This window comes from Moschus berezovskii, chromosome 10 (assembly GCF_049115385.1).
Source record: "Moschus berezovskii isolate FMDL1 chromosome 10, NW_MosBer_1.0, whole genome shotgun sequence".
NCBI classification, from domain to species: Eukaryota; Metazoa; Chordata; class Mammalia; order Artiodactyla; family Moschidae; genus Moschus; species Moschus berezovskii.
In genome coordinates this window covers 53,923,577-53,944,351 of record NC_142469.1, presented here as the reverse complement: position 1 = coordinate 53,944,351, position 20,775 = coordinate 53,923,577, and the positions used below count along the sequence as shown (strand labels likewise).

The window sequence follows — 20,775 nt, the reverse complement described above, 5'->3', positions numbered from 1 at the left end:
CTCCCCAGATGAGTTATTGAAAAAAAATACATGGGGGTCTACATTGATATACAACTATTAGAATGACATCTGTTTTTATGAAGAACAGAGATTGTTAACATTTCTACTTTTGTACTACTCCAATTAAAGGAAGATAGATACCTTAGAAAGTTACTGATAAAGCTATGCAAATGGAGAGATCAAAAAGAGCACATATAGTAAAATGTAAAGAAAATAGAAAAGATCATAACATTTAATTTGGATTTAAACCAATGAGATCTTTGTTAGTATATTTAGGTAGGAGGTTCATCGGGTAAAGAATCCGCCTGCAATGCGGAAGACTTGGGTTTGATCCCTGGGTTGGGAAGATGCCCTGGAGAAGGGAAAGGCTACCCACTCCGGTATTCTGGCCTGGAGAATTCCATGGACTCTATAGTCCATGGGGTTGCAAAGAGTTGGCCATGACTGAGTGACTTTCACTTTAACTTTTTAATCAATGTCACTTTAAAAATAATTTAATGTACAGGCAGTTCCCAACTTATGATTTTTCAGCTTTATAATGGTGATAGTGCAAAAGTGATGCATATTCAGTAGAGACCATACTTCAAATTTTGATCTTTTTTTCCTGAGCAGGTGATCTGTAGTATGACAGTTTCTTGCAAGGCTGGCAGCTCATTGAGCCTCAGCTCCCAGTCAGCTACTCCATCACTGGAGTAACCAATCAGTACCATTACAACCATCCTGTTGGACATACAACCAGTGTGTTTTTCACTTTCAATACTGTATTCTATAAATTGCATGATATATTCAGCACTTTATATAAAATAGGTTTTCTGTTAGATGATTTCGCCCAACTGTAGGCTAATATAAGTGTTCTGAGCATGTTTAAGGTAGGCTGAGCTAAGCTAGGATGTTTGGTAGGTTGGTATACTGAATGCATTTTTGACTTAATATTTGCAACTAATGATGGGTTTACCTGCAATTGAGAAAGCTTTTTATGTGCAAAATTTTATGTTAAAATAAATTAATAATTTATAGCTTTGTTTGGGTAATTGGCTAAGGACATAAGAAAGACAAATTTCACAACTGGTGACTCCCAGGTTTGAGAGGGTGAGGAAAAGTTAATGCTGGCTAAAACACTGACTCTGTGTCTCTGCTTCTGCTTTCTGTTAGTAGTCACCATTGTTACATGGCATGCAATAGTGCAGGTGCATGTATGTAAACTACTCAATCTACATATACAGTTATATCTTATGCTTATATGTATCTCCAGAGATCATCCTATAAACTGTGTTCACTGAGTATAATATATCTGAACACAGCATTTGGCTTAATCTTTCAGAGGGTATTATTAATATTAGGTGCAGTATTACAGTGCAATGATGGCTCAAGAAGTTTGCAAAGGAGACGAGAGCCTTGAAGATGAGGAGTGCAGTGGCTTGCCATCAGAAGTTGACAGTGACCAACTGAGATCAATCACTGAAGGCTGATCCTCTTATAACTACATGAGAAGTTGCAGAAGAACTCAGCCTTGACCATTCTATGGTTATTCAGCATTTGAGGCAAATTGGAAAGTTTGATAAGTGGGTGCCTTATGATCTGGCCAAAAAAAAAAAAAATAGTCATTTTGAAGTATTGTCTTATCTTGAACCATTTCTTGATCGGATTGTGGTGTGCAGCAAAAAGTGGATTTTATACAACAACCCACAATGACCAGCTCAGTGACTGGTCTGAGAAGAAGCTCCAAAGCACTTACCAAAGCCAAATTTGCACCAAAAAAAGGTCATGGTCACTGTTTAGTGGTTTGCTGCCAATCTGATCTACCGCAGCTTTCTGAATCCCAGCGAAAGCATTACATATCAGAAGTTTGCTCAGCAGATGGATGAAATGCACCAAAAACCACAACACTGCAGCCAGCATTGGTCAACAGAGGGGCCTAATTCTTCTCCACAAGGCCTGACCGCACATCTTATAACCAGTGCTTCAAAAGTTGAATGAACTGGGATATGAAGTTTTTCCTCATCCACCATATTCACCAGGCATCTTGCCAACTGAATACCACTTCTTCATGCATCTCAACAACCTTTTGCAGGGAAAATGCTTCCAAAATGAGCAGGAGGTTGAAAATCCATTCCAAGAATTCATAGACTTCTGAAGCATGGATTTTTATGTTACAGGAATAAACCAACATATTGTTGGCAAAAATATGTTGATTGTAATGGTTCCTATTTGGATTATTAAAGATGTGTTTGAACCTGTTATAATGATTTAAAATTCATGGTCCAAAACCACAGTTACTTTTGCAACAACCTAATAGTTGATGGAATTTCAATTGAGCTATTTCAAATCCTGAAAGATGATGCTGTGAAAGTGCTTCACTCAATATGCCAGCAAATTTGGAAAACTCAGCAGTGGCCACAGGACTGGAAAAGGTCAGTCTTCATTCCAATCCCAAAGAAGGGCAATGCCAAAGAATGCTCAAACTACCGCACAATTGCCCTCATCTCACACGCTAGTAAAGTCATGCTCAAAATTCTCTAAGCCAAGCTTCAGCAATATGTGAACTGTGAACTTCCAGATGTTCAAGCAGGTTTTAGAAAAGGCAGAGGAACCAGAGATCAAATTGCTAACATCCTCTGGATCATGGAGAAAGCAAGAGAGTTCCAGAAAAACATCTATTTCTGCTTCATTGACTATGCCAAAGCCTTTGACTGTGTGGATCACAATAAACTGTGGAACACTCTGAAAGAGATGGGAATACCAGACCACCTGATCTGCCTCTTGAGAAACCCGTATGCAGGTCAGGAAGCAACAGTTAGAACTGGACATGGAACAACAGACTGGTTCCAAATAGGAAAAGGAGTACGTCAAGGTTGTATATTGTCACCCTGCTTATTTAACTTATATGCAGAGTACATCATGAGGAACACTGGGCTGGAAGAAGCACAAGCTGGAATCACGATTGCCAGGAGAAATATCAATAACCTCAGATATGCAGATGACACCACCCTTATGGCAGAAAGTGAAGAGGAACTCAAAGGCCTCTTGATGAAAGTGAAAGAGGAGAGTGAAAAGTTTGGCTTGAAGCTCAACGTTCAGAAAACGAAGATCATGGCATCTGGTCCCATCACTTCATGGGAAATAGATGGGGAAACAGTGGAAACAGTGTCAGACTTTATTTTTTTGGACTCGAAAATCCAATTAAAAGACAATTACTCCTTGGAAGGAAAGTTATGACCAACCTAGATAGCATATTAAAAAGCAGAGACATTACTTTGCCAACCAAGGTCTGTCTAGTCAAGGCTATGGTTTTTCCCGTGGTCATGTATGGATGTGAGAGTTGGACTGTGAAGAAAGCTGATCGCCGAAGAATTGATGCTTTTGAACTGTGGTGCTGGAAAAGACTCTTGGGAGTCCCTTGGACTGCAAGGAGATCCAACCAGTCCATTCTAAAGGAGATCAACCCTGAGTGTTCATTGGAGGGACTGATGCTGAAGCTGAAACTCCAATACTTTGGCCACCTCATGCGACGAGTTGACTCACTGGAAAAGAGTCTGATGTTGGGAGGGATTGGGGGTGGGAGGAGACGGGGACGACAGAGAATGAGATGGCTGGATGGCATCACCGACTCGATGGACATGAGTCTGAGTGAACTCCGGGAGTTGGTGATGGACAGGGAAGCCTGGCATGCTGTGATTCATGGGGTCGCAATGAATCGGACATGACTGAGCAACTGAACTGAACTGAACAGTTAAAATACACACTGAACAGGATACAAGTGGTAGTGTTAGAATAGGCTATCCAGATGAGATTTTGCTGTAATCTCCTTTCTTAGAGTATTTTAAAAGCTTCAATGGTATATTTTTAAAACTTCCAGACATAATTTGGGGTATGATTTCACCTTAGTGGGGTTGCTGGGAATACAAATCAATGCCCCTTTTAAGTTGCCTTCACCTATAAATTTATCCTGATCCCCAGGTCTTGCTCTTTTAGCTTTGTCCATATAATATGGCATATTACCATTGTAATGATAGGATAAGATAGATCCATTACTATAAAAGATATATGCTGTTAATGAGTATCCAGCCAACTATCAAGGTATCATCAACTGTGGTTTATCTTGGTGAATGAAAGTTTGAATGGAAAATTAAGCTCCCACGCTGACTGTAGAAGTGCAATGGATCATTTTGTTCTTTAATGTCACACTTCGCTGGACACACTTCACAAAGCAGTGAATCATGCTTAAAACAAGCAGCCTTTACTTCAGCAACAGCAGATAATGTAGCAGAGGTGAATAATAAGTGTTAGCATTCTTAACTTTCTCTGCAGCGCTCTCTCCAGGTGTCTGATGGATGATTTACAAAGTGCATATGCTATTTTATAGATTGGAACTTGGGATCCAGCCAGTGGCCTGAATATGACAGAAAGTCAAAAAGGAAAGCCAGCCAACATCACAGATTCCTTATCCAATCGTTCTTTGATCGTTACCACCATTTTGGTAAGTATTAGTTTTCCCATTCTTTTTAGATAAATGCAGATAAACATGGAAGTGGATAGAAAAGAACATTATAATTGGAGTAGTAATGAACAGAATGTAATATATTTTACAGTTATTTAGCAGTTGCTGTATAATGGATGAGTCAGTGTTAATTGAGTCACAGTTTTATTTTGTTGGCCTTTAATGATGTAAATTCTATTAATGTTTGGGCTGCTTATGTTGCTTAATAATACAGCTTTATCTATTACTGGGAATCTTTATGTTTCTACAAAATTAGTTGCTGTTGAAAAATTGTGAATGTTAAGATTTGAAAAATACATGGACAAGCAGTTGTATAAATATAGTTATGTGAGGAGCTGCATGTGAACTTTGCTTCTGCTTTCATTTCCTGCAAATAAATTTCAGAGGGCATGTCATTTATTTTTGAGATTTTTTTTCTATTGTAATTATGTTTTAACCTTGCTTTCAATTTAATTGTTTTCATCATGGAGAATCACTTTTACTTTACTAATCTCCCTAATAAAATCAAATGACAAGTGCTGTTTTAAGTCAGAAATATTTTCACCACCAACAGAATTAAATTAATACTGATAAGCTAGATATTTTTACCCCTCTTGCAATTATATGTTTTAATTAAATCACAGTAATGTTCATGTATGCCTACTGTGCCATTTGCAAATAAGAATTTTAATTTTAGGACAAGCAAGGAACTTTTATATAATTTAGTAAGTGCTTTCACCTATAGAATAAGTTTATCAATGTTGATTCCTCTTATTCCCCAGGTAGCCAGTAAGAATGTGAGATTAATGTCCAAAACAAACATCTACACACTTTTAGCATTTACATGATTTCTAAATTTGATTTATAGTAGAACATCAAGCCAGGAGGAATTCATAATCTTGTCTTTTTGTAACAATACAGGATGTTAGATCAAAACATGTCCAAATGAAACAGCTTGGGTTAAAGACTCTTGATAATAAAGCAAGCTGGTGATCATGAAATGATGGTGATAGAAGTTCATGAGGTGTTGTTAAATAACTCCTTTGCTAAGAACTTCAGTGAATACTTGCTCCACTATATCCAAACTTCTCTGGTTCCCTCTAACTTAATTTTGTATCCCCCTCTCTTTTCAAAGCTAACTCTCAAATCCACCAGCTGTGGTCCTCAGATGGAATGTAGTCACAGGACACTGCTACCTTCTTTTTCTGCCAGTATATCCTGGATCTTATAACCCGCTGCTGGACCAATTACAGTAACTGTAACTTCCTCCTGCTGACAACCTTTCCCCTTTATAATATACTTCACTATCCACTGTGAAGATCTAATTCTGTCATTCCCTGCTTCTCTGTTTATAAGTCTTTAGTGAGTCCCTGCTGCTGTGTTATGCTCAGTCGCTTCAGTCGTGTCTGACTCTCCACGACCCCCTGGACCGTAGCTCACCAGCCTACTATGTCCGTAGGATTTTTCCAGCAAGAATACTGGAGCAGGTTGCCATATCCTCCTACAGGGAATCTTCCTAACCCAGGGATTGAATCTGTGTCTCCTGAGTCTCCTGTATTGCAGACATATTCTTGTCTGAGTCTATATTGGACATTAAAAAGGCCCCCAAATCTTGACCGTATTCAAAGCCTTTTACAGTCTTCTCTCATCTTTTGATCCTCATTTCCCATTTCTCCCTTTCAGAAATCCTGTATTTTAACTGATCTAGGGTAACCAGTTAGCTCAACCTTTGATTGTGTTAGCCCCATTCCCTTTGCTTGCAATGTTTCTCTCCATTCCTGAAATATAGAACTTGTCAGTACTTCATATTTAAGCTTAATACTATACTATTCTTGAATTATTTCATGTGTACAATATTTCTCCAAACATCACTGACCACTCCTTTGAGAATTAGGATCTACTAAGGCTCTTGTTTTTATACCATATATGCCTCTAAAATGCTCACAAAATTAAGTGTGCTGGGCAAGGGCATCTGTCTTCAGCAACTAGCCCCCACACTACTTTCTCGATTCTCCTTGATACAGCCAAACTCTCAAATGCATCACTTATTTTATGGCTTCAAATCTTTGCCCACTTCATTATGTTCTCCTGTGAAAAGTTTTTCATCCTTCCAGACCCATCTCAGTTTGCATGCTCTCTGTGGAACTCTTTGAACTTTCCATTCAGTTGTGTATGTTTGGGGCAGGCAGGGAAATGTACATGTATATTGTAATACTCTATCATTTTACTTACCATACATTATTTTTTTTACATTAGAACTTTTGTGTTTATCTGATCTCTATTTGCTATGAATCTATACAAGGCCTGTAATCAAATTTTACACTTTTTAGATCTTAGTGTCAGAGAAAAGTGCCTGGGGCATAGCCGGCACTCAATAAGTATTTGTCAAATTAAATTTTAAAAATTGCTATTTAATTAAGCAGAAAACTAGAGAGAATAAACACTTTTCAAATGACTGTATTTAAATATTTTTTTAAGTGTGCAGGTTATTGAAAACTTGTTGTCCAAACAAAGCAGGTGATTAGACTACCCATACAATTTCTCAATTTTGCTTAATTACTCAAGAGTTATTTTGTAAGAAGTATTCAAATATTTTTCTCACTAATAAACAATTTTATATTTGTCCATAAATAAGTGGTATTAAATCTTAATATCAGAGGCAGAAAAAACTTTTTAAAAATTATTGAGCTTTTGGATCTTGGACATTTTTTCCCTAATCTATAATGATGTATCCATATAACCAACATGTAAGATCAATTCTGAAACACACTCTCAGCTTACATATTAATAAATAGGTCACTTATATTTTAGATCATGTCACTGTGTTAGTTTCAAAGTGATTGTGATTTTCTTAAAAAGAAAAGGTACTTTATTATTTTATGTCACTTAGTTGAAAAATCTTTCTCTGAACAGTCTGATCATAGAGTAGCCATAATTAGGAAAAGATTGGAAGAGATTACTTGCCTTATTTTTATAAGCCAGCTTGATATAATTTATTGATGCTTAACATATTTTATAAAGAAGTATGATCATTTGATTTATTCTATGGTTGTTTTGTCCCTTTCTCTCTTCAAAAATCTCAGAGGAGATTCTGGGTATGTTGTAAATAATAATATTTTCACAAAGAGAAGTTCACTTAATGCTTTTGTTTGACATTTTTATTATGTGTCAAAAAAAACCTGAAGTATTCTAAAATTTGAGCTTATCAATGTGCTTATCATAATTAGCTCCATTTTTTATCATTATTTTTTTATTTAACAAATATGTACTTAATGATATACCAGGGTTTATGCTAACCACTGTATTTAATGGACAAAATAGGCATGATCTCTGTCTTTATGAAAGTTAGAAAATGGTAGAATTCATAAGGAGAACTAAACACACATACACGCACACACACAGAGACATACCCCCTTGTGATTAGGATATGAAAGAAAGATACATGGCTTGCTGCCTTTTACAGAATGATCAAGAGTGATACCGAGGATCAGGTGTGGAAGGATGAATCGGGTTAGACTTCACTGCAGAAAGATAGACAGCTGAAGTTTGAGAAGAAATTATCAAAGTAAAGGGAGGGGAAAGGAGTATTCTCAGCAGATAAAACAACACATCCAAGGGCCCTGAAGCAAGATCTTGAAAAAGTTGCAAAATTCAAAGAAGACCATAATGACTGAGGCCAGTTTTTTATATGCTTCTCAGCTTTGTTAAATACTGTTATATGAATATGGTTCATTACCAAATATTAATAACACACATCTTTGGCATGCCTGCTAGGTGCTTGACAATGTTCAAAGCATTACTCATAGATTTACTCATTTAATTGTCATAATAACCTTTTTTGTTAGACACCATTATCCATACTCTTTCACAGGTGGGAAAACTGGTATTCAGATTGTCCAAGTAACCTACTCATGACCACAGAGCTAGAAAGTAGAGCAGTAGTTTTTTCAACCAATCTGTAGCCTACTTGAGCAACCAATACTGTAAAATGAAATCTCTAGTGTCCCAGCTTGGAAAAGTCTAACAGCTATAGTTTATGACCAAAATAGTATCTTGACTGAGAATTGTTCACCTAAAGAATGTTTCTCATCCAGAAATACCACATTTGTTAAAGTACCATGATACCATTATAGGTGTGTCCCCAGACATCTAGAAGTTTCCTTAGGGACCAAGATTTAGGTTACTCTCGCTTAGATGCCTTGATCTTCCTCTTGTTTCTCTCCTCTCCTAATTCATCACTCAGTTTTCTTTCACCTTCTTTAAACCATAATCTCAGATATTTCTGGACAATCAATAGTAATGGAGCTTAACTCACTTTTTCTGTTTAGAATTGAGATTAAGCATCTTGTTTACAAATATTTTTTACACCTCTTCAACAACATAATCTGTGCCCAATATACTGTATGGGCATAGAGTATAGTTACTCATGGAAAGCGTTCATTTTCAGAAGCTCTAAACAATTTTTAAATATGTAATTACTTTTTTTTAGTTTTTAATTATATGATGCTATATAATTTGGAAATTATGTAGCCTCTTCTGCAGGAGGAGGCTAGACCTAAAACTCTAGTCTACTCATGCCATCTCCTGAATATTCCTCGTATTACCTCTCTGGTTTTAGAATTTCAAATTCTGTGGTTGTTAAAATTCCCTTGCTTCTTGTATTTATCATTATGAATGGAATTTTAAAGTATCAACCATTAAAATGTGATTCTAAGGTTGATACTTTAAAATTCCATTCATAATGATAAATACAAGAAGCAAGGGAATTTTAACAACCACAGAATTTGAAATTCTAAAACCAGAGAGGTAATACGAGGAATATTCAGGAGATGGCATGAGTAGACTAGAGTTTTAGGTCTAGCCTCCTCCTGCAGAAGAGGCTACATAATTTCCAAATTATATAGCATCATATAATTAAAAACTAAAAAAAAGTAATTACATATAAATGAGCATAAAATTGTAAAATGGCTTCCCTCATGGCTCAGACAGATGGTAAATAATCCACCAGCCGTGTGGGCCCTGGTTTGATCCCTGGGACAGGAAGATTTGCTGGAGTAGGAAATAGCAACCCACTCCAGTATTCTTGCCTGGAGAATTCCATGGACAGGGGAGTCTGGCAGGCTACAGTCCATGGGGTCGCAAAGAATTTGAAATGACGCAGCAACTAACACTTTCACTTTCAATTGTTAAAATATAAAATTATAATCACCAAAATCATAACAAAAATACTCATTCTGAATGAGATATAGAGAGCTTTTGAAGACCAATGTGTGCTCTATTTTCAGTTTATCAGCCTCATCCTGTTGTCCTTACTACCTTGGGTACACTAGCAAGGGACAGTATCAGGTGGCTGGATATTTATTTAAGCTCATAGAGGGAATGCTTATTTTCCCCTCTGTGCTCTTGGTTTTCAATAGATTTTTTCATGCCTGTTTAAATATGTTGAGTGCTTCCCACTCTGTGGCTCCTGTATAATAATTGATTTTTGTCCATCAAAAGATTACTAGAACTAAATGCCACTGTACATGTTCTTCCCCTTAATGACTAGTAGCACTTTAGCGTGCCAATGACTGTGAAATTTGGTTACTTTTTCAGAAAAATCACTCTTAAAGAGATTCTTTCTTCCCAGTTGCTCAATGAATTGAACAAATATGCTTGCATCTGCAACTTAGTCTTATTTTTTATTTTTCTAGCACTTCCTGGAAGGTTGTTTATTTCAGTGCTGAGTTTACTTGCTTAGGCTTGTTAAGCTTTATTGTTGGGAGTCCACAGCCTACAGGAGGCTTATCTCAAAGCAGACTCCCAAGGACAATGGAAAGAATCACGGTACAAAAGAGAGAAGTGACCAAATATCCCCTAAATGGTTCTGCAGTTTCTTCCATAATATCAACAAAAGAAGTTTTCTAAGGCTTCACATCTGTCCCTGCAATAGGGTTTTCCCTCTGATTCTTATCTTCCCATTGTCACAGGGTGACTGCCAAGCATGTAGTTTTTCTTAGAGTTTACTAGCATTCAGGCTTGGAAACCCAGACACTGCTGCTTTACAAAGAAAAAGGTTTTTCATTTTTATCAATCCCTATACAGTTTCTCAGAGAAGGCAATGGCACCCCACTCTAGTACTCTCGCCTGGAAAATCCCATGGACGGAGGAGCCTGGTAGGCTGCAGTCCATGGGGTCACTAAGAGTCAGAAACGACTGAGCGACTTCACTTTCACTTTTCACTTTCATGCACTGGAGAAGGAAATGACAACTCACTCCAGTGTTCTTGCCTGGAGAATCCCAGGGATGGGGGAGCCTGGTGGGCTGCCATCTATGGGGTCGCACAGAGTTGGACACGACTGAAGCGATTTAGCAACAGCAGCATACAGTTTCTAAGCAGTTTTAATCATGTGCTCTGGAGATGGTAAGTTCAACATAATTTAAGGGAGATACAGTAGATATACATATACAAGTACTACTTAAATGTTTATGTGAGATGAATGCCTCATTCAAACTCAGGCTGCTCATACCTTATTCTAAAGCAAGCAAATCTTTTTTCATCATATTTTTTTCTTCTGTTTCAGAGATTGTGCTTTTGTTATTTTTATTCTTGCTTTGGTAGCTTGTATTTTATTTCAAATATATTCTCATAGTCTTTAGACCTCCAGATTAGCTAGATTAACATAAAACTATCAGTAGTTGTATCACAGAGAAAGAAACGTTCTTTCCCTTAATGACTAGTAGTATTTTAGTGTGCCAGTGACTATTTTATTTGTTTTAATGTGAAATTAGGCATACTTTAAAAAATCTTAGAGTCTCAATCTTTAGAGGCTTTATAAGTGACCAGAACCTCATTCTTAAGCACATAATTTCACATACACACACATACACATATCTGCTTCCTTCATCTTTCTTTATTAAATCTAGTTTTAAAATGATACCATAATGAAAACCCTTAAGTGTTTTCATTTTGTTGTTATATTCTTTTCAGTTGTCAGCATTATTATCAATGCCATAATTTTATTGGAGATTATTTTATTATGAATAACATATTCCAAGTCTAGAAGAAAGGATTGGAGAAATATGAATTTTTGGTTCAGTTTAACCACAGAAACCTACATGGAAATGAAATAATTTTGCTTTAGTTTTTTCAAAGATGGCATCATGATAGTACCTTGCAAAATTGTATAATCTAAATTGTAACTATGTCCTTGATCTGAGATTCAGATGTAAATTTGTAACTACTCAAGACATATATCTTCCTGCATGTTGAAGATCAAACTCAGCACGATTCAAACATCGTTCTTCAATTCAGGCCTCATCTTATCAGTTTCTCCTATATTTCCAAGCTCTGTTTATGGTTCCAGTAATTTTATATTTACTCAGCCAGAGTGGATACCCTAGTCTCTTTAAATACCATATTTATAATTTAGACACCAAAAAGAAAGACAGGATGAATCTATGAATGTCCTTTTCTAAGACAGTTTAACAAAGAATTGAGTCAAAGAACATTTTGAACAAGGGAGGTATGGTTTGTTCATGGGTACTGATGAATGGGATATTTGTAGAGTCTGATTTGAGAGATATTGTACCCAGATGCAACAGGAAAAAGAAGACAACGTCAAAATATCATGTATGAGATTTACCATGAATGCATTACATGTGGGGCAAAAACAATTGAGAAAGGTGAGCAAGGACTTCAAGGTTAAAAGCCCATGAGGCGGGGTATTAGCATTACCACAGAGCATGATAAGGATGTTGGAAAGGGAGATAATGAGTTCTATTTAGTCCTATATGAATGGAGATGTTGGCAGTAATTTTGTGTAGTCAAATCTTGATTATTCATGTAAGGGAATAATAAATTAGATTCAGAAATGAAATGCAGTTTGGAGATTAGCTAATAGGTGCAGTCTTCCTTCCCATCAAACCATTTACTGGAAGAGCGGTGCAATGGCACATTTGATTGATTGGAGCTTTGGCTTTTCTTTTCTTCCCTCTTTCTTTCACTTGTGAATTAAGCTAATGAAATATTTAATGGCTAAAATACAAATTCCAGTAGAAAGACAGTAACAACCCAGATCTCCAATCTAAACTGATCAGTCAAGTGTAGTAATTAAATAGCATACCAGTTTGGTGTTTATTTTTATAAAACGAATGATAATCACTAAGCCAAGCCCTCCTTTAAATCCGTATTGCTCTGACAGAAGCATCTTTCCTGAGATGCTGGTGAACAGCACAACTAGCAGAACTCCAGTCCTTTTTTCTTGACAGTTCGTTTCAATCTGTTACACTGTCAGTTACAGTTTCAGGTGATTAAAAACTACATTTCAGAGAGAAAGATATTCTCCTCACCTTTCCAAATTCTGGGAGATTTTCTGTAAACATAGATTAGAAACAAAAACTCCCTAGAATGGTAATTAAGGCCAATAAAACTTAGATTTTTTTGAACATTATGTAAGTTCTCTGAAGTTATTCTTCTGAAAAGAGCTAAACACAATTTGCAGCAGCTCAGAATGTGATGATTGTGCCTTCAGTAGTGTAGTAAAGGGATGTGTGTGTGTATCTGTGTGTGTGTTTGTGTTATTATGTGAGAATCAGGCATTAAAAAGCATGCCTTTCCTTATTAGATTTGCAAAACAAAATAGAAGAAAGTAACTTTTGTAGTTTGCCTCATAATGCATTTTAATTTTGAAGGAAAAAAAGGTAAATAATAAACATAATTTATTAAAAATTAAGGTAACAATTCTACCTCAATAGGCATACTCTATATGCCTGCTGCACTATTTTGTTGTTTCTTTAAAAAAAAAGCTCCAGATTATAATAGTTATTTATTTTCAATTCGAAATGTTCATGTGAAAGTGCCTTTATAATGTCTTGAGATGTCAAAATCGTGTTTGTTTCCTAGGCGAGAGAACACTGTATGAGCTCAGATGGAGACTCTCATCAGTACTCTTTGATCCTAACAAGCCAGTCATCTTTAGTATTGCCTCTTCTTGAAAACATTAAGCTGTTTTGATGGTAGCTGCTAGGTTTTTCACTTTTCCCTCCTGGTATTCTCACTTTCAATTGAGATAGCCTGTAGTGCACGTTGGCTTTTGACATGAATGTTAATTAGGGATGGCAGAGTTCAGATTCTAGGAGCCATGATGAATTGAAGGAAATTTAAAGACCGAGACTCAGATGATGGAAGATTTCTCAGCCCTACAGCAGTAAAAGCATAAGAGTCTGCCAACAAATGAAATAAATAATACTGTCCAATCAATTGACTAAAAACATTCAACTATGTAATTATTATTTATGCTTATCTGTTGCTTACAGTTGTTATTGGTCATTTCTTGCCTAAAGAATGGAACATTTTTTTGATCTGTTAGGCTTCCATGTATTTTTCCAACTACATTTAGGGTAATCTGAATCATTAAAATGTAATGAAACAGTAGTTAAGTTTATTCTTAAATAATTCCCTTAATTATGACCCCTTTCCATTTTTAACATCAAAGTTTATTACATGCATTTATAATATTTCTTTAATTGAGCTAAGAAAAAAGATAACACAATTATTTTAGAATGACTAAATGTGGTTTAGACCAGTGGTGGTGTTATTAAAAGTGAAATTGTCTGCAGGCCTTAGATAATATAAAACCAAGTACTCAATAAACTTCACAAATGTTAATAATACTGGATTCTGATTAAATCTCATTGTTTTAAAGTAACAAGATGAATGCAAATAAACACCTTAAAATGAATCATTTATATATAATGTAGCAGCCTTCTGAATTTATTTTGAAAGAATGTATAAAATGTAACAACTAAATTAGCACTTATATATGTATTTGGTATAATATTGATAAACATAAAATTCTTTTCCTTTTAAATCATCTTCCAATTATGAGATTCACAATTTCTTTCATACTCATTAACCAAAAGTTGGCTAAGTTAGAATAAAGCTCTATAAATCTGTATTTTCTCTTACTGTCATAATAAATGTTTCCATGAAATTTTCCTAATAATAAAATATAATATATATTTTTGAAGCAATTTAGGATAAACATAAGAACAGCCAACCTTTTTCAGAGGGAAAAAATGCAAACTGTTTAAAAATCAGGACATGAGAATATTGGTTCTCTCTGCTTAGAGGTGTCTGACCATGACTTGGATCCTCACTTGGCAGATGGTCTGGAGCCCCTATACCAGCTGTCAAGCAGGAGACAGAGCTGAAGTTACTTTAGGAAAGCTACTTATGATGTTCCCAAGTCAGATCTAAATAAAAACAGAGCTGAAGGAACAAAGCATAAAAGTCCTCTGCATTCAGAGCCTGTTTTCTGTTTAAACATGTTCTCTATTTTTCATCTTTAATCTACTATTTCAGTACTAGTGCTCATTTTTATTTATTCTGGTATTAGTTTTACAGTGCTAACAATTAGAATTGTCTGCAAATCTGTAATCAAAGTATTCACTAGATTCTGTTTGTAATAGAAGTTATTCTGATTAACACTGTAAAAGATATGCTCTTTCTTAGCATTTCAATAAAAGTCTCATTGAATATTAAAAGCAACAGAAAGCAATAAAAACAGTGATAGAATAAGCTAACGTTAATAGGAGACCAAATGCCATAATTTCAATAGAATATCTGTTAAATAGAGCTTGTGAGGACAGACTGCTGACTGTCTTTTAAAACAGCATTAGTGGGCTCTACAGACTTCCCTGGTAGTTCAGGTGGTAAAGAATTCTCCAACAATACAGGAGACCTCAGTTCAATTCCTAGGTTGGGAAGATCCCCTGGAGAAGGTGAGATGGTTGGATGGCATCACCAACTCAATGGACATGAGTTTGAGTAAATTCCGGGAGTTGGTGATGGACAGGGAAGCCTGGCATGCTGCAGTTCATGGGATCGCAAAGAGTTGGACATGACTGAGCATCTGAACTGAACTGAGTAGGCTCTACTTATGAGTTCAATGTGGTTTTATGTTTTTTATGATATAAATATAGGAAAATAATTTACTTTTGAAGGTTTTCCTTAACTTGAGTCACTTTATTGAAATATTCCTATATTTAAGAGTTTTACAGGTAATTTTCTTTGGTAGCTTTTAATTTATTTTTATTTCTTTGATAGTTTAGCTATTTAATCATGCTTATTGACAGAGCTATACTTTCATCTCTTCTGTACTAGTTTTCATTGCCTTTATCTGTTTTATTTTTTACTTGTATTTGATGAGAATTTGTTATCTAAGTCTGTTTTCCTTGTTTCAATTGTACTTTTAATTATTAACTACAATAATAGCTGTATTCTCAAGAATAATTTTTATTCATAGTTTTTCAATTAAATATTTTTCAAAATTGTGCTGTGCTGTGCTAAGTCACTTCAATCACGTCCAACTCTTTGCAACCCTGTGGACTGTAACCCTTCAGGCTCCTCTGTCCAAAAGATTCTGCAAGGAAGGACACTGGAATAGGTTGCCATGTCCTCCTCCAGGGGATCTTCCAGATCCAGGGATTGAACCCATGTCTCTCATGTCTCCTGCGATGGCAGGCAGGTTCTTTACCACTAGGGCCACTTGGGATTGGATGCTAATTATTATTGAATACATAAGTTATCTGTGGAGAATATTATTAATTTTTCTAGTTGTACTTATTTTTCTGATGAATGTGTTAGTCAATTTCTGAATATTAAAATACGTATATTCCAGACATAAACTACTATGGGATATGGTGGAAAATCATTTCAATGGACTGCTATGTTTTGTTTGTTATATCTTGGTTTTAGGAATATTTGATAGTGACTGACCCTTAGTTACAGTATTTAACTATTTTGTTAGCTGTTTTTGTCAGTGTTATGCTGCTGCTGCTAAGTTGCTTCAGTCGTGTCCGACTCTGTGCGACCCCATAGACGGCAGCCCACCAGGCTCCCCCGTCCCTGGGATTCTCCAGACAAGAACACTGGAGTGGATTGCCATTTCCTTCCCCAATGCATGCAAGTGAAAAGTGAAAGTGAAGTCACTCAGTCGTGTCCGACTAGTAGCGACCCCATGGACTGTAGCCCACCAGGCTACTCAGTACATGGGATTTTCTAGGCAAGAGTACTAGAGTGACTTGCCATTGCCTTCTCCGCAGTATTACGCTAACTGCATTTAAAAAGAAAGGAACTGGTCCACAGTATTTGCTGTGCTCTAAAGCAGTTATTTGAGGTTATTTGTTTTATATTAGGTCAAAACTAAAAGCACTACAGTATTTAGATTTTTTTTCTGGGAAGATTTATTTAATAACTGATACAATTTATTTTATAGTTGTTGACATATTCATTTTATCACCTCTTTTTGAGTCAGTTTTATATGGTACATTGATGCATATCAGGTATTCAGATGTACTATGAGTTTTTCATATATGATCATCATATAAATTTTAAAAAATTTGTCTACTGAGTCACTTTCTCATGTAAAGTTCTATTCATTTTTTTCCTTTTCTTAAAATTTGGTTCATTAAATTTTACCAAAAGACATATTATTTTTGCTAAAATACATGCTTATAATTTAGCCATTTTCTTTCCTGTTTTTTACTTCACTTATTTTTCTTTTATTTCCTGCTTTTCTTATGTTTTGAATAATGTCTTCCATTATTATATATTCTTATTATTTAAGTGTTCTGTTTATTTATTTTGCTTTAAATAGTTTAATGACAAATTTATATAAGGCTGAGCTTTTCTCTGAAAAGTGCTGTGAAGACACTTAAAATAGAAGCTGCATCATACAGCTTAATGTTCAGCAGAGTGCTTTGAAATTATTCAGAACCATCATCTCTCAAATGACAGCAGACTTGAAACTCAGATAATAATGGACTGTTTTGGGGGATGTGACTTTCCATCTGGAGGGAACACTTACATCTATGTATCTATTCTCCATGTTATATAATTTCTGAAAGAAATCCTACAACCCGTAGTCCAGGTGACATCATCTTGGGAGCTAGCATTCTCAATCAGGAAGGAAAAGCAGGCTGGAGAATGAACTTTTGACTGATACAAATTTTAATTGTGGTTGTTTTTTTTTTTTTGCCCATTTGTTTTTACTGGAGGCTCAGGTGGCACATGGCATTCATAAAATGGCTTCAGAGGTAGGGGGAGCAGGGAAACAAAAAATAAACTGGGGTGGGAAAGAAAAACAACCAGGGGGAGGGAAGAACTGGCTGGTTCCTTCTCAGCCTGATTTAGGGGAGGGAGTTGATGCCTCTAACAATAAGGATGGATCCCTTCCTTCAATCCTTGGTAAGGGAGAGAGGAAAAAAAAAAAGCAAAAGGCTGTTGCTTTGGCCCTCCTGAGTCTCAAGGAATGCAGGGGAAAGCTGGTGTTTTCATATCATGAATTATGGGAAAGAGGGGAGGGAGGTGCTGGGTAGGATACAGGTCAGTTGGAAAAACTGGCAGATACCAGATGGTGGCGCTGGGTGTCCTTTGAGTTTGAATCACTCTAGTATGGTGGTTGAGGGGTCCCCACTGTTGATGGGGGCTGAGGTTTCATACTGAGATTTCTCATTCACATTCAATTTTCCTTCAGTTTTGTGCTAGAGTCAGGGCAAGGGAAGTGGGTAGTTTCCCAGAAATGTGTTGGAGAATCTACCTAGTTGTCTAGTTGCCATGGAGTATGCACCTCTGAGCAAGAACTTCTTTTGAGGAAAACAAAGCATTCCTTTCAGCTGCCTTTAGAAGACCAAAGCTTCTTGGTTTCCTGCAGTCTTACGTTTAGGGTCAATTCTTTCAAAATGATAGTCAAGTTTCCTCATCAATTGCCTTATAAGTGTATATTTTCAATAATTATTTTTAAAAAGTCGTGAATTTTAGTCACGTGAGTAGGTCAGCTTGACCACCCTGCCCTAGCAACATACTGTTGCAATGTGGGACAGTGGTGCAGCCTACATCTAAATGAGAAAATATACTGAATTTTGGATCTGCATACAGTTTTCCAAGAATCCATTCTTTGTTTTTAAACAGTCAGACACAACTGAGCAACTTCACTTTCACTTTTCACTTTCATGCATTGGAGAAGGAAATGGCAATCCACTCCAGTATTCTTGCCTGGAGAATCCCAGGGACGGGGGAGCCTGGTGGGCTGTCTATGGGGTCGCAGAGTTGGACACGACTGAAGTGACTTAGCAGCAGCAGCATCAAAAACCAGTCCTCTCTTTTCACTCTGCTTTTATACAAATTATTTCTTAGGAGGCGTCTAGAACATGCTTTATCTCTCAAGTAGAAAGGAACCCTTTTTGATGACATGTTCATGCTCTTGCCCTAGTGTGTTTACACATTTACTCTGTATGTGTGTGCTTAGTTGCTTCAGTCCTGTCTGACTCTTTGCAATCCTATGGTCTGAAGTCCACCAGGCTCCTCTATCCATTGGATTGTCCAGGCAAGCATATTGGAGTGGATTGACATGCCCTTCTCTAGGGAACCTTCCAAACCCAGGGACTGAACCTACATCTCACTCTTACATCTGCTGTTATCTAAATTCCAACCCTACAACTTTCAGCGAGACTTTGTTACTCTTACTTTTCACTGTCGGGAGTTTTTATATTTGCCCAGAACCTAAGAACTACTTTGGTAAAGAATTAGGAGAGGGGCTGCCACTGCCTGCTTTCCACAAATCGTGAACTATATTTACTTTGGGAGTAGTATATTTACTCTGGTAGGTGAAGAATACCAGATATTTCAGGCTGTGGGAAAAGTATGTTTGAAGTCAGAAAACTGTAAACCTTTGTGTTCAATCATACCCAACTCTGAAAACCCATGGACTGCAGCCTGCTAGGCTCCTCTGTCCATGGAATTTTCTAGACAAGGACTGGAGTAAGTTGCCATTTTCTACTCTAAGGGATCTTACCTACCCGGGTAGGTATTGTGTCTGCTGCATCTTCTGCATTGGCAGACAAATTCTTTACCACTGGGAAGCCACTTGGGAAGCCTATGTTTGAAGCTGCAGACATGTGAAAGAGCTTAGAGCATATGAATAACTACCTGTAGGTAGTCCACTCCCGATGGAGCACAGCCAATGTGTGAGAGAAGTAGTGGGAAAGGTAGAAGGCAGGCAACAGCAGAAAAAAGGTCTTTGTAGGCCTCCTAAAGGACTTAAGACTGTCTTTTATTCATAATGAGACAATTTAGAAGGATTTTAAGTGCATGATTGATATAATCAATTTGATATTTTAAAAAATCCTTCTTAGTATTGGAGGTAGAACTGTGTGTAGTTCATGAGATAGAATTTAGTGAGACCAGTCAAGAGAATATTGCAAGAGTGAAAGATGATAAGTTCCAAACTATGGCATTGTTCAAAGATGAGGGAAAGAAATGAAATTTCCAAGGCATATAGGGTGAAGAAAGGGGGATAAAGGGATTAATGATTTGCAAATTAGAGTTTAAGAAGAGTTCAGAGGTTAAGAGCACTTTTATTTTTCTGGTAAATGTGGCTGGAAACAGAATTGACATAAAATAGCAAATTGGGATAATACAAATTGAATTTTAATTTTGAACATATAGCATTTAGTTTTTCTATGGTATATGATCTGGTTGGCAGTTAGACATGTAGTTCCATACCTAAAGAGAATGGAAATCATATTTGGAGTTATCAAAATAGAGGGTGGTTTGAATCATGAATAGTGGTGATACTGTTCATGTAGAGAACTCGTGTGTGTTTTCCGTGAATCTATACCACTGAACATTTTTTCCTTTCATGATGCTTTTGTTGCTTCTGTCCTGACACCTGCTGTATTCTGTTTGGCTTGACAAATAATTATAAATTCAGGACTTCCCAGGAATATAAAGAGTCTAGGAGAAAAAAATATATTATCCTTTGAGTCAGACTCAAGAATCCCTTACATATGTTGGGAAATTGTGGTTATCAGATGACAATCATGTAAGTCCTGAATCATGGCAGATACTTCCAACTTAACTTCCCTTTCTGATCATCAGTGTCTGATACTCAGGTCCTGATCTCTGTGGTTTCAAACCACACTTGATTACTTGACATTGATTACTAATTACTTCTCTTTATTTGAGATTTAAATGGTACTCTTAGTGACAAACTATATCCTAACTCCGATTAACTCTACTACAGCGACTCAAGAAAGAAAGATACAGAACTCTTTCCATGGCATAAAACACATAAGTGTTTCATTTTCCTGGCATCACTAAAGGGAGTATTTTTTGCCTAGAAATCCAGGATAACACTTGATTCCCCCAGTTCTTACCCATTTATCAGTCAATGTATTTTATTAGGTCTACTACTCATAAGGCATTTATGCCACTAATTAGTCACCTAAATAAAAATGAGTACCATTAACTAGGA

General features: G+C 36.4%; 1 protein-coding gene across 2 annotated transcripts in view; it reads left to right on the top strand.

Moving 5' to 3' along the window:
• Window positions 1-20,775, top strand: part of GRIK2 (glutamate ionotropic receptor kainate type subunit 2) — a 772,190-nt gene that overhangs the window by 504,152 nt on the left and 247,263 nt on the right. For both annotated transcript variants that reach the window (XM_055433591.2, XM_088840933.1), the window contains exon 9: window positions 4,364-4,477. In XM_055433591.2, coding sequence (XP_055289566.1) covers window positions 4,364-4,477 — 114 coding nt within the window. The remainder of the gene's footprint in view (window positions 1-4,363; window positions 4,478-20,775) is intronic.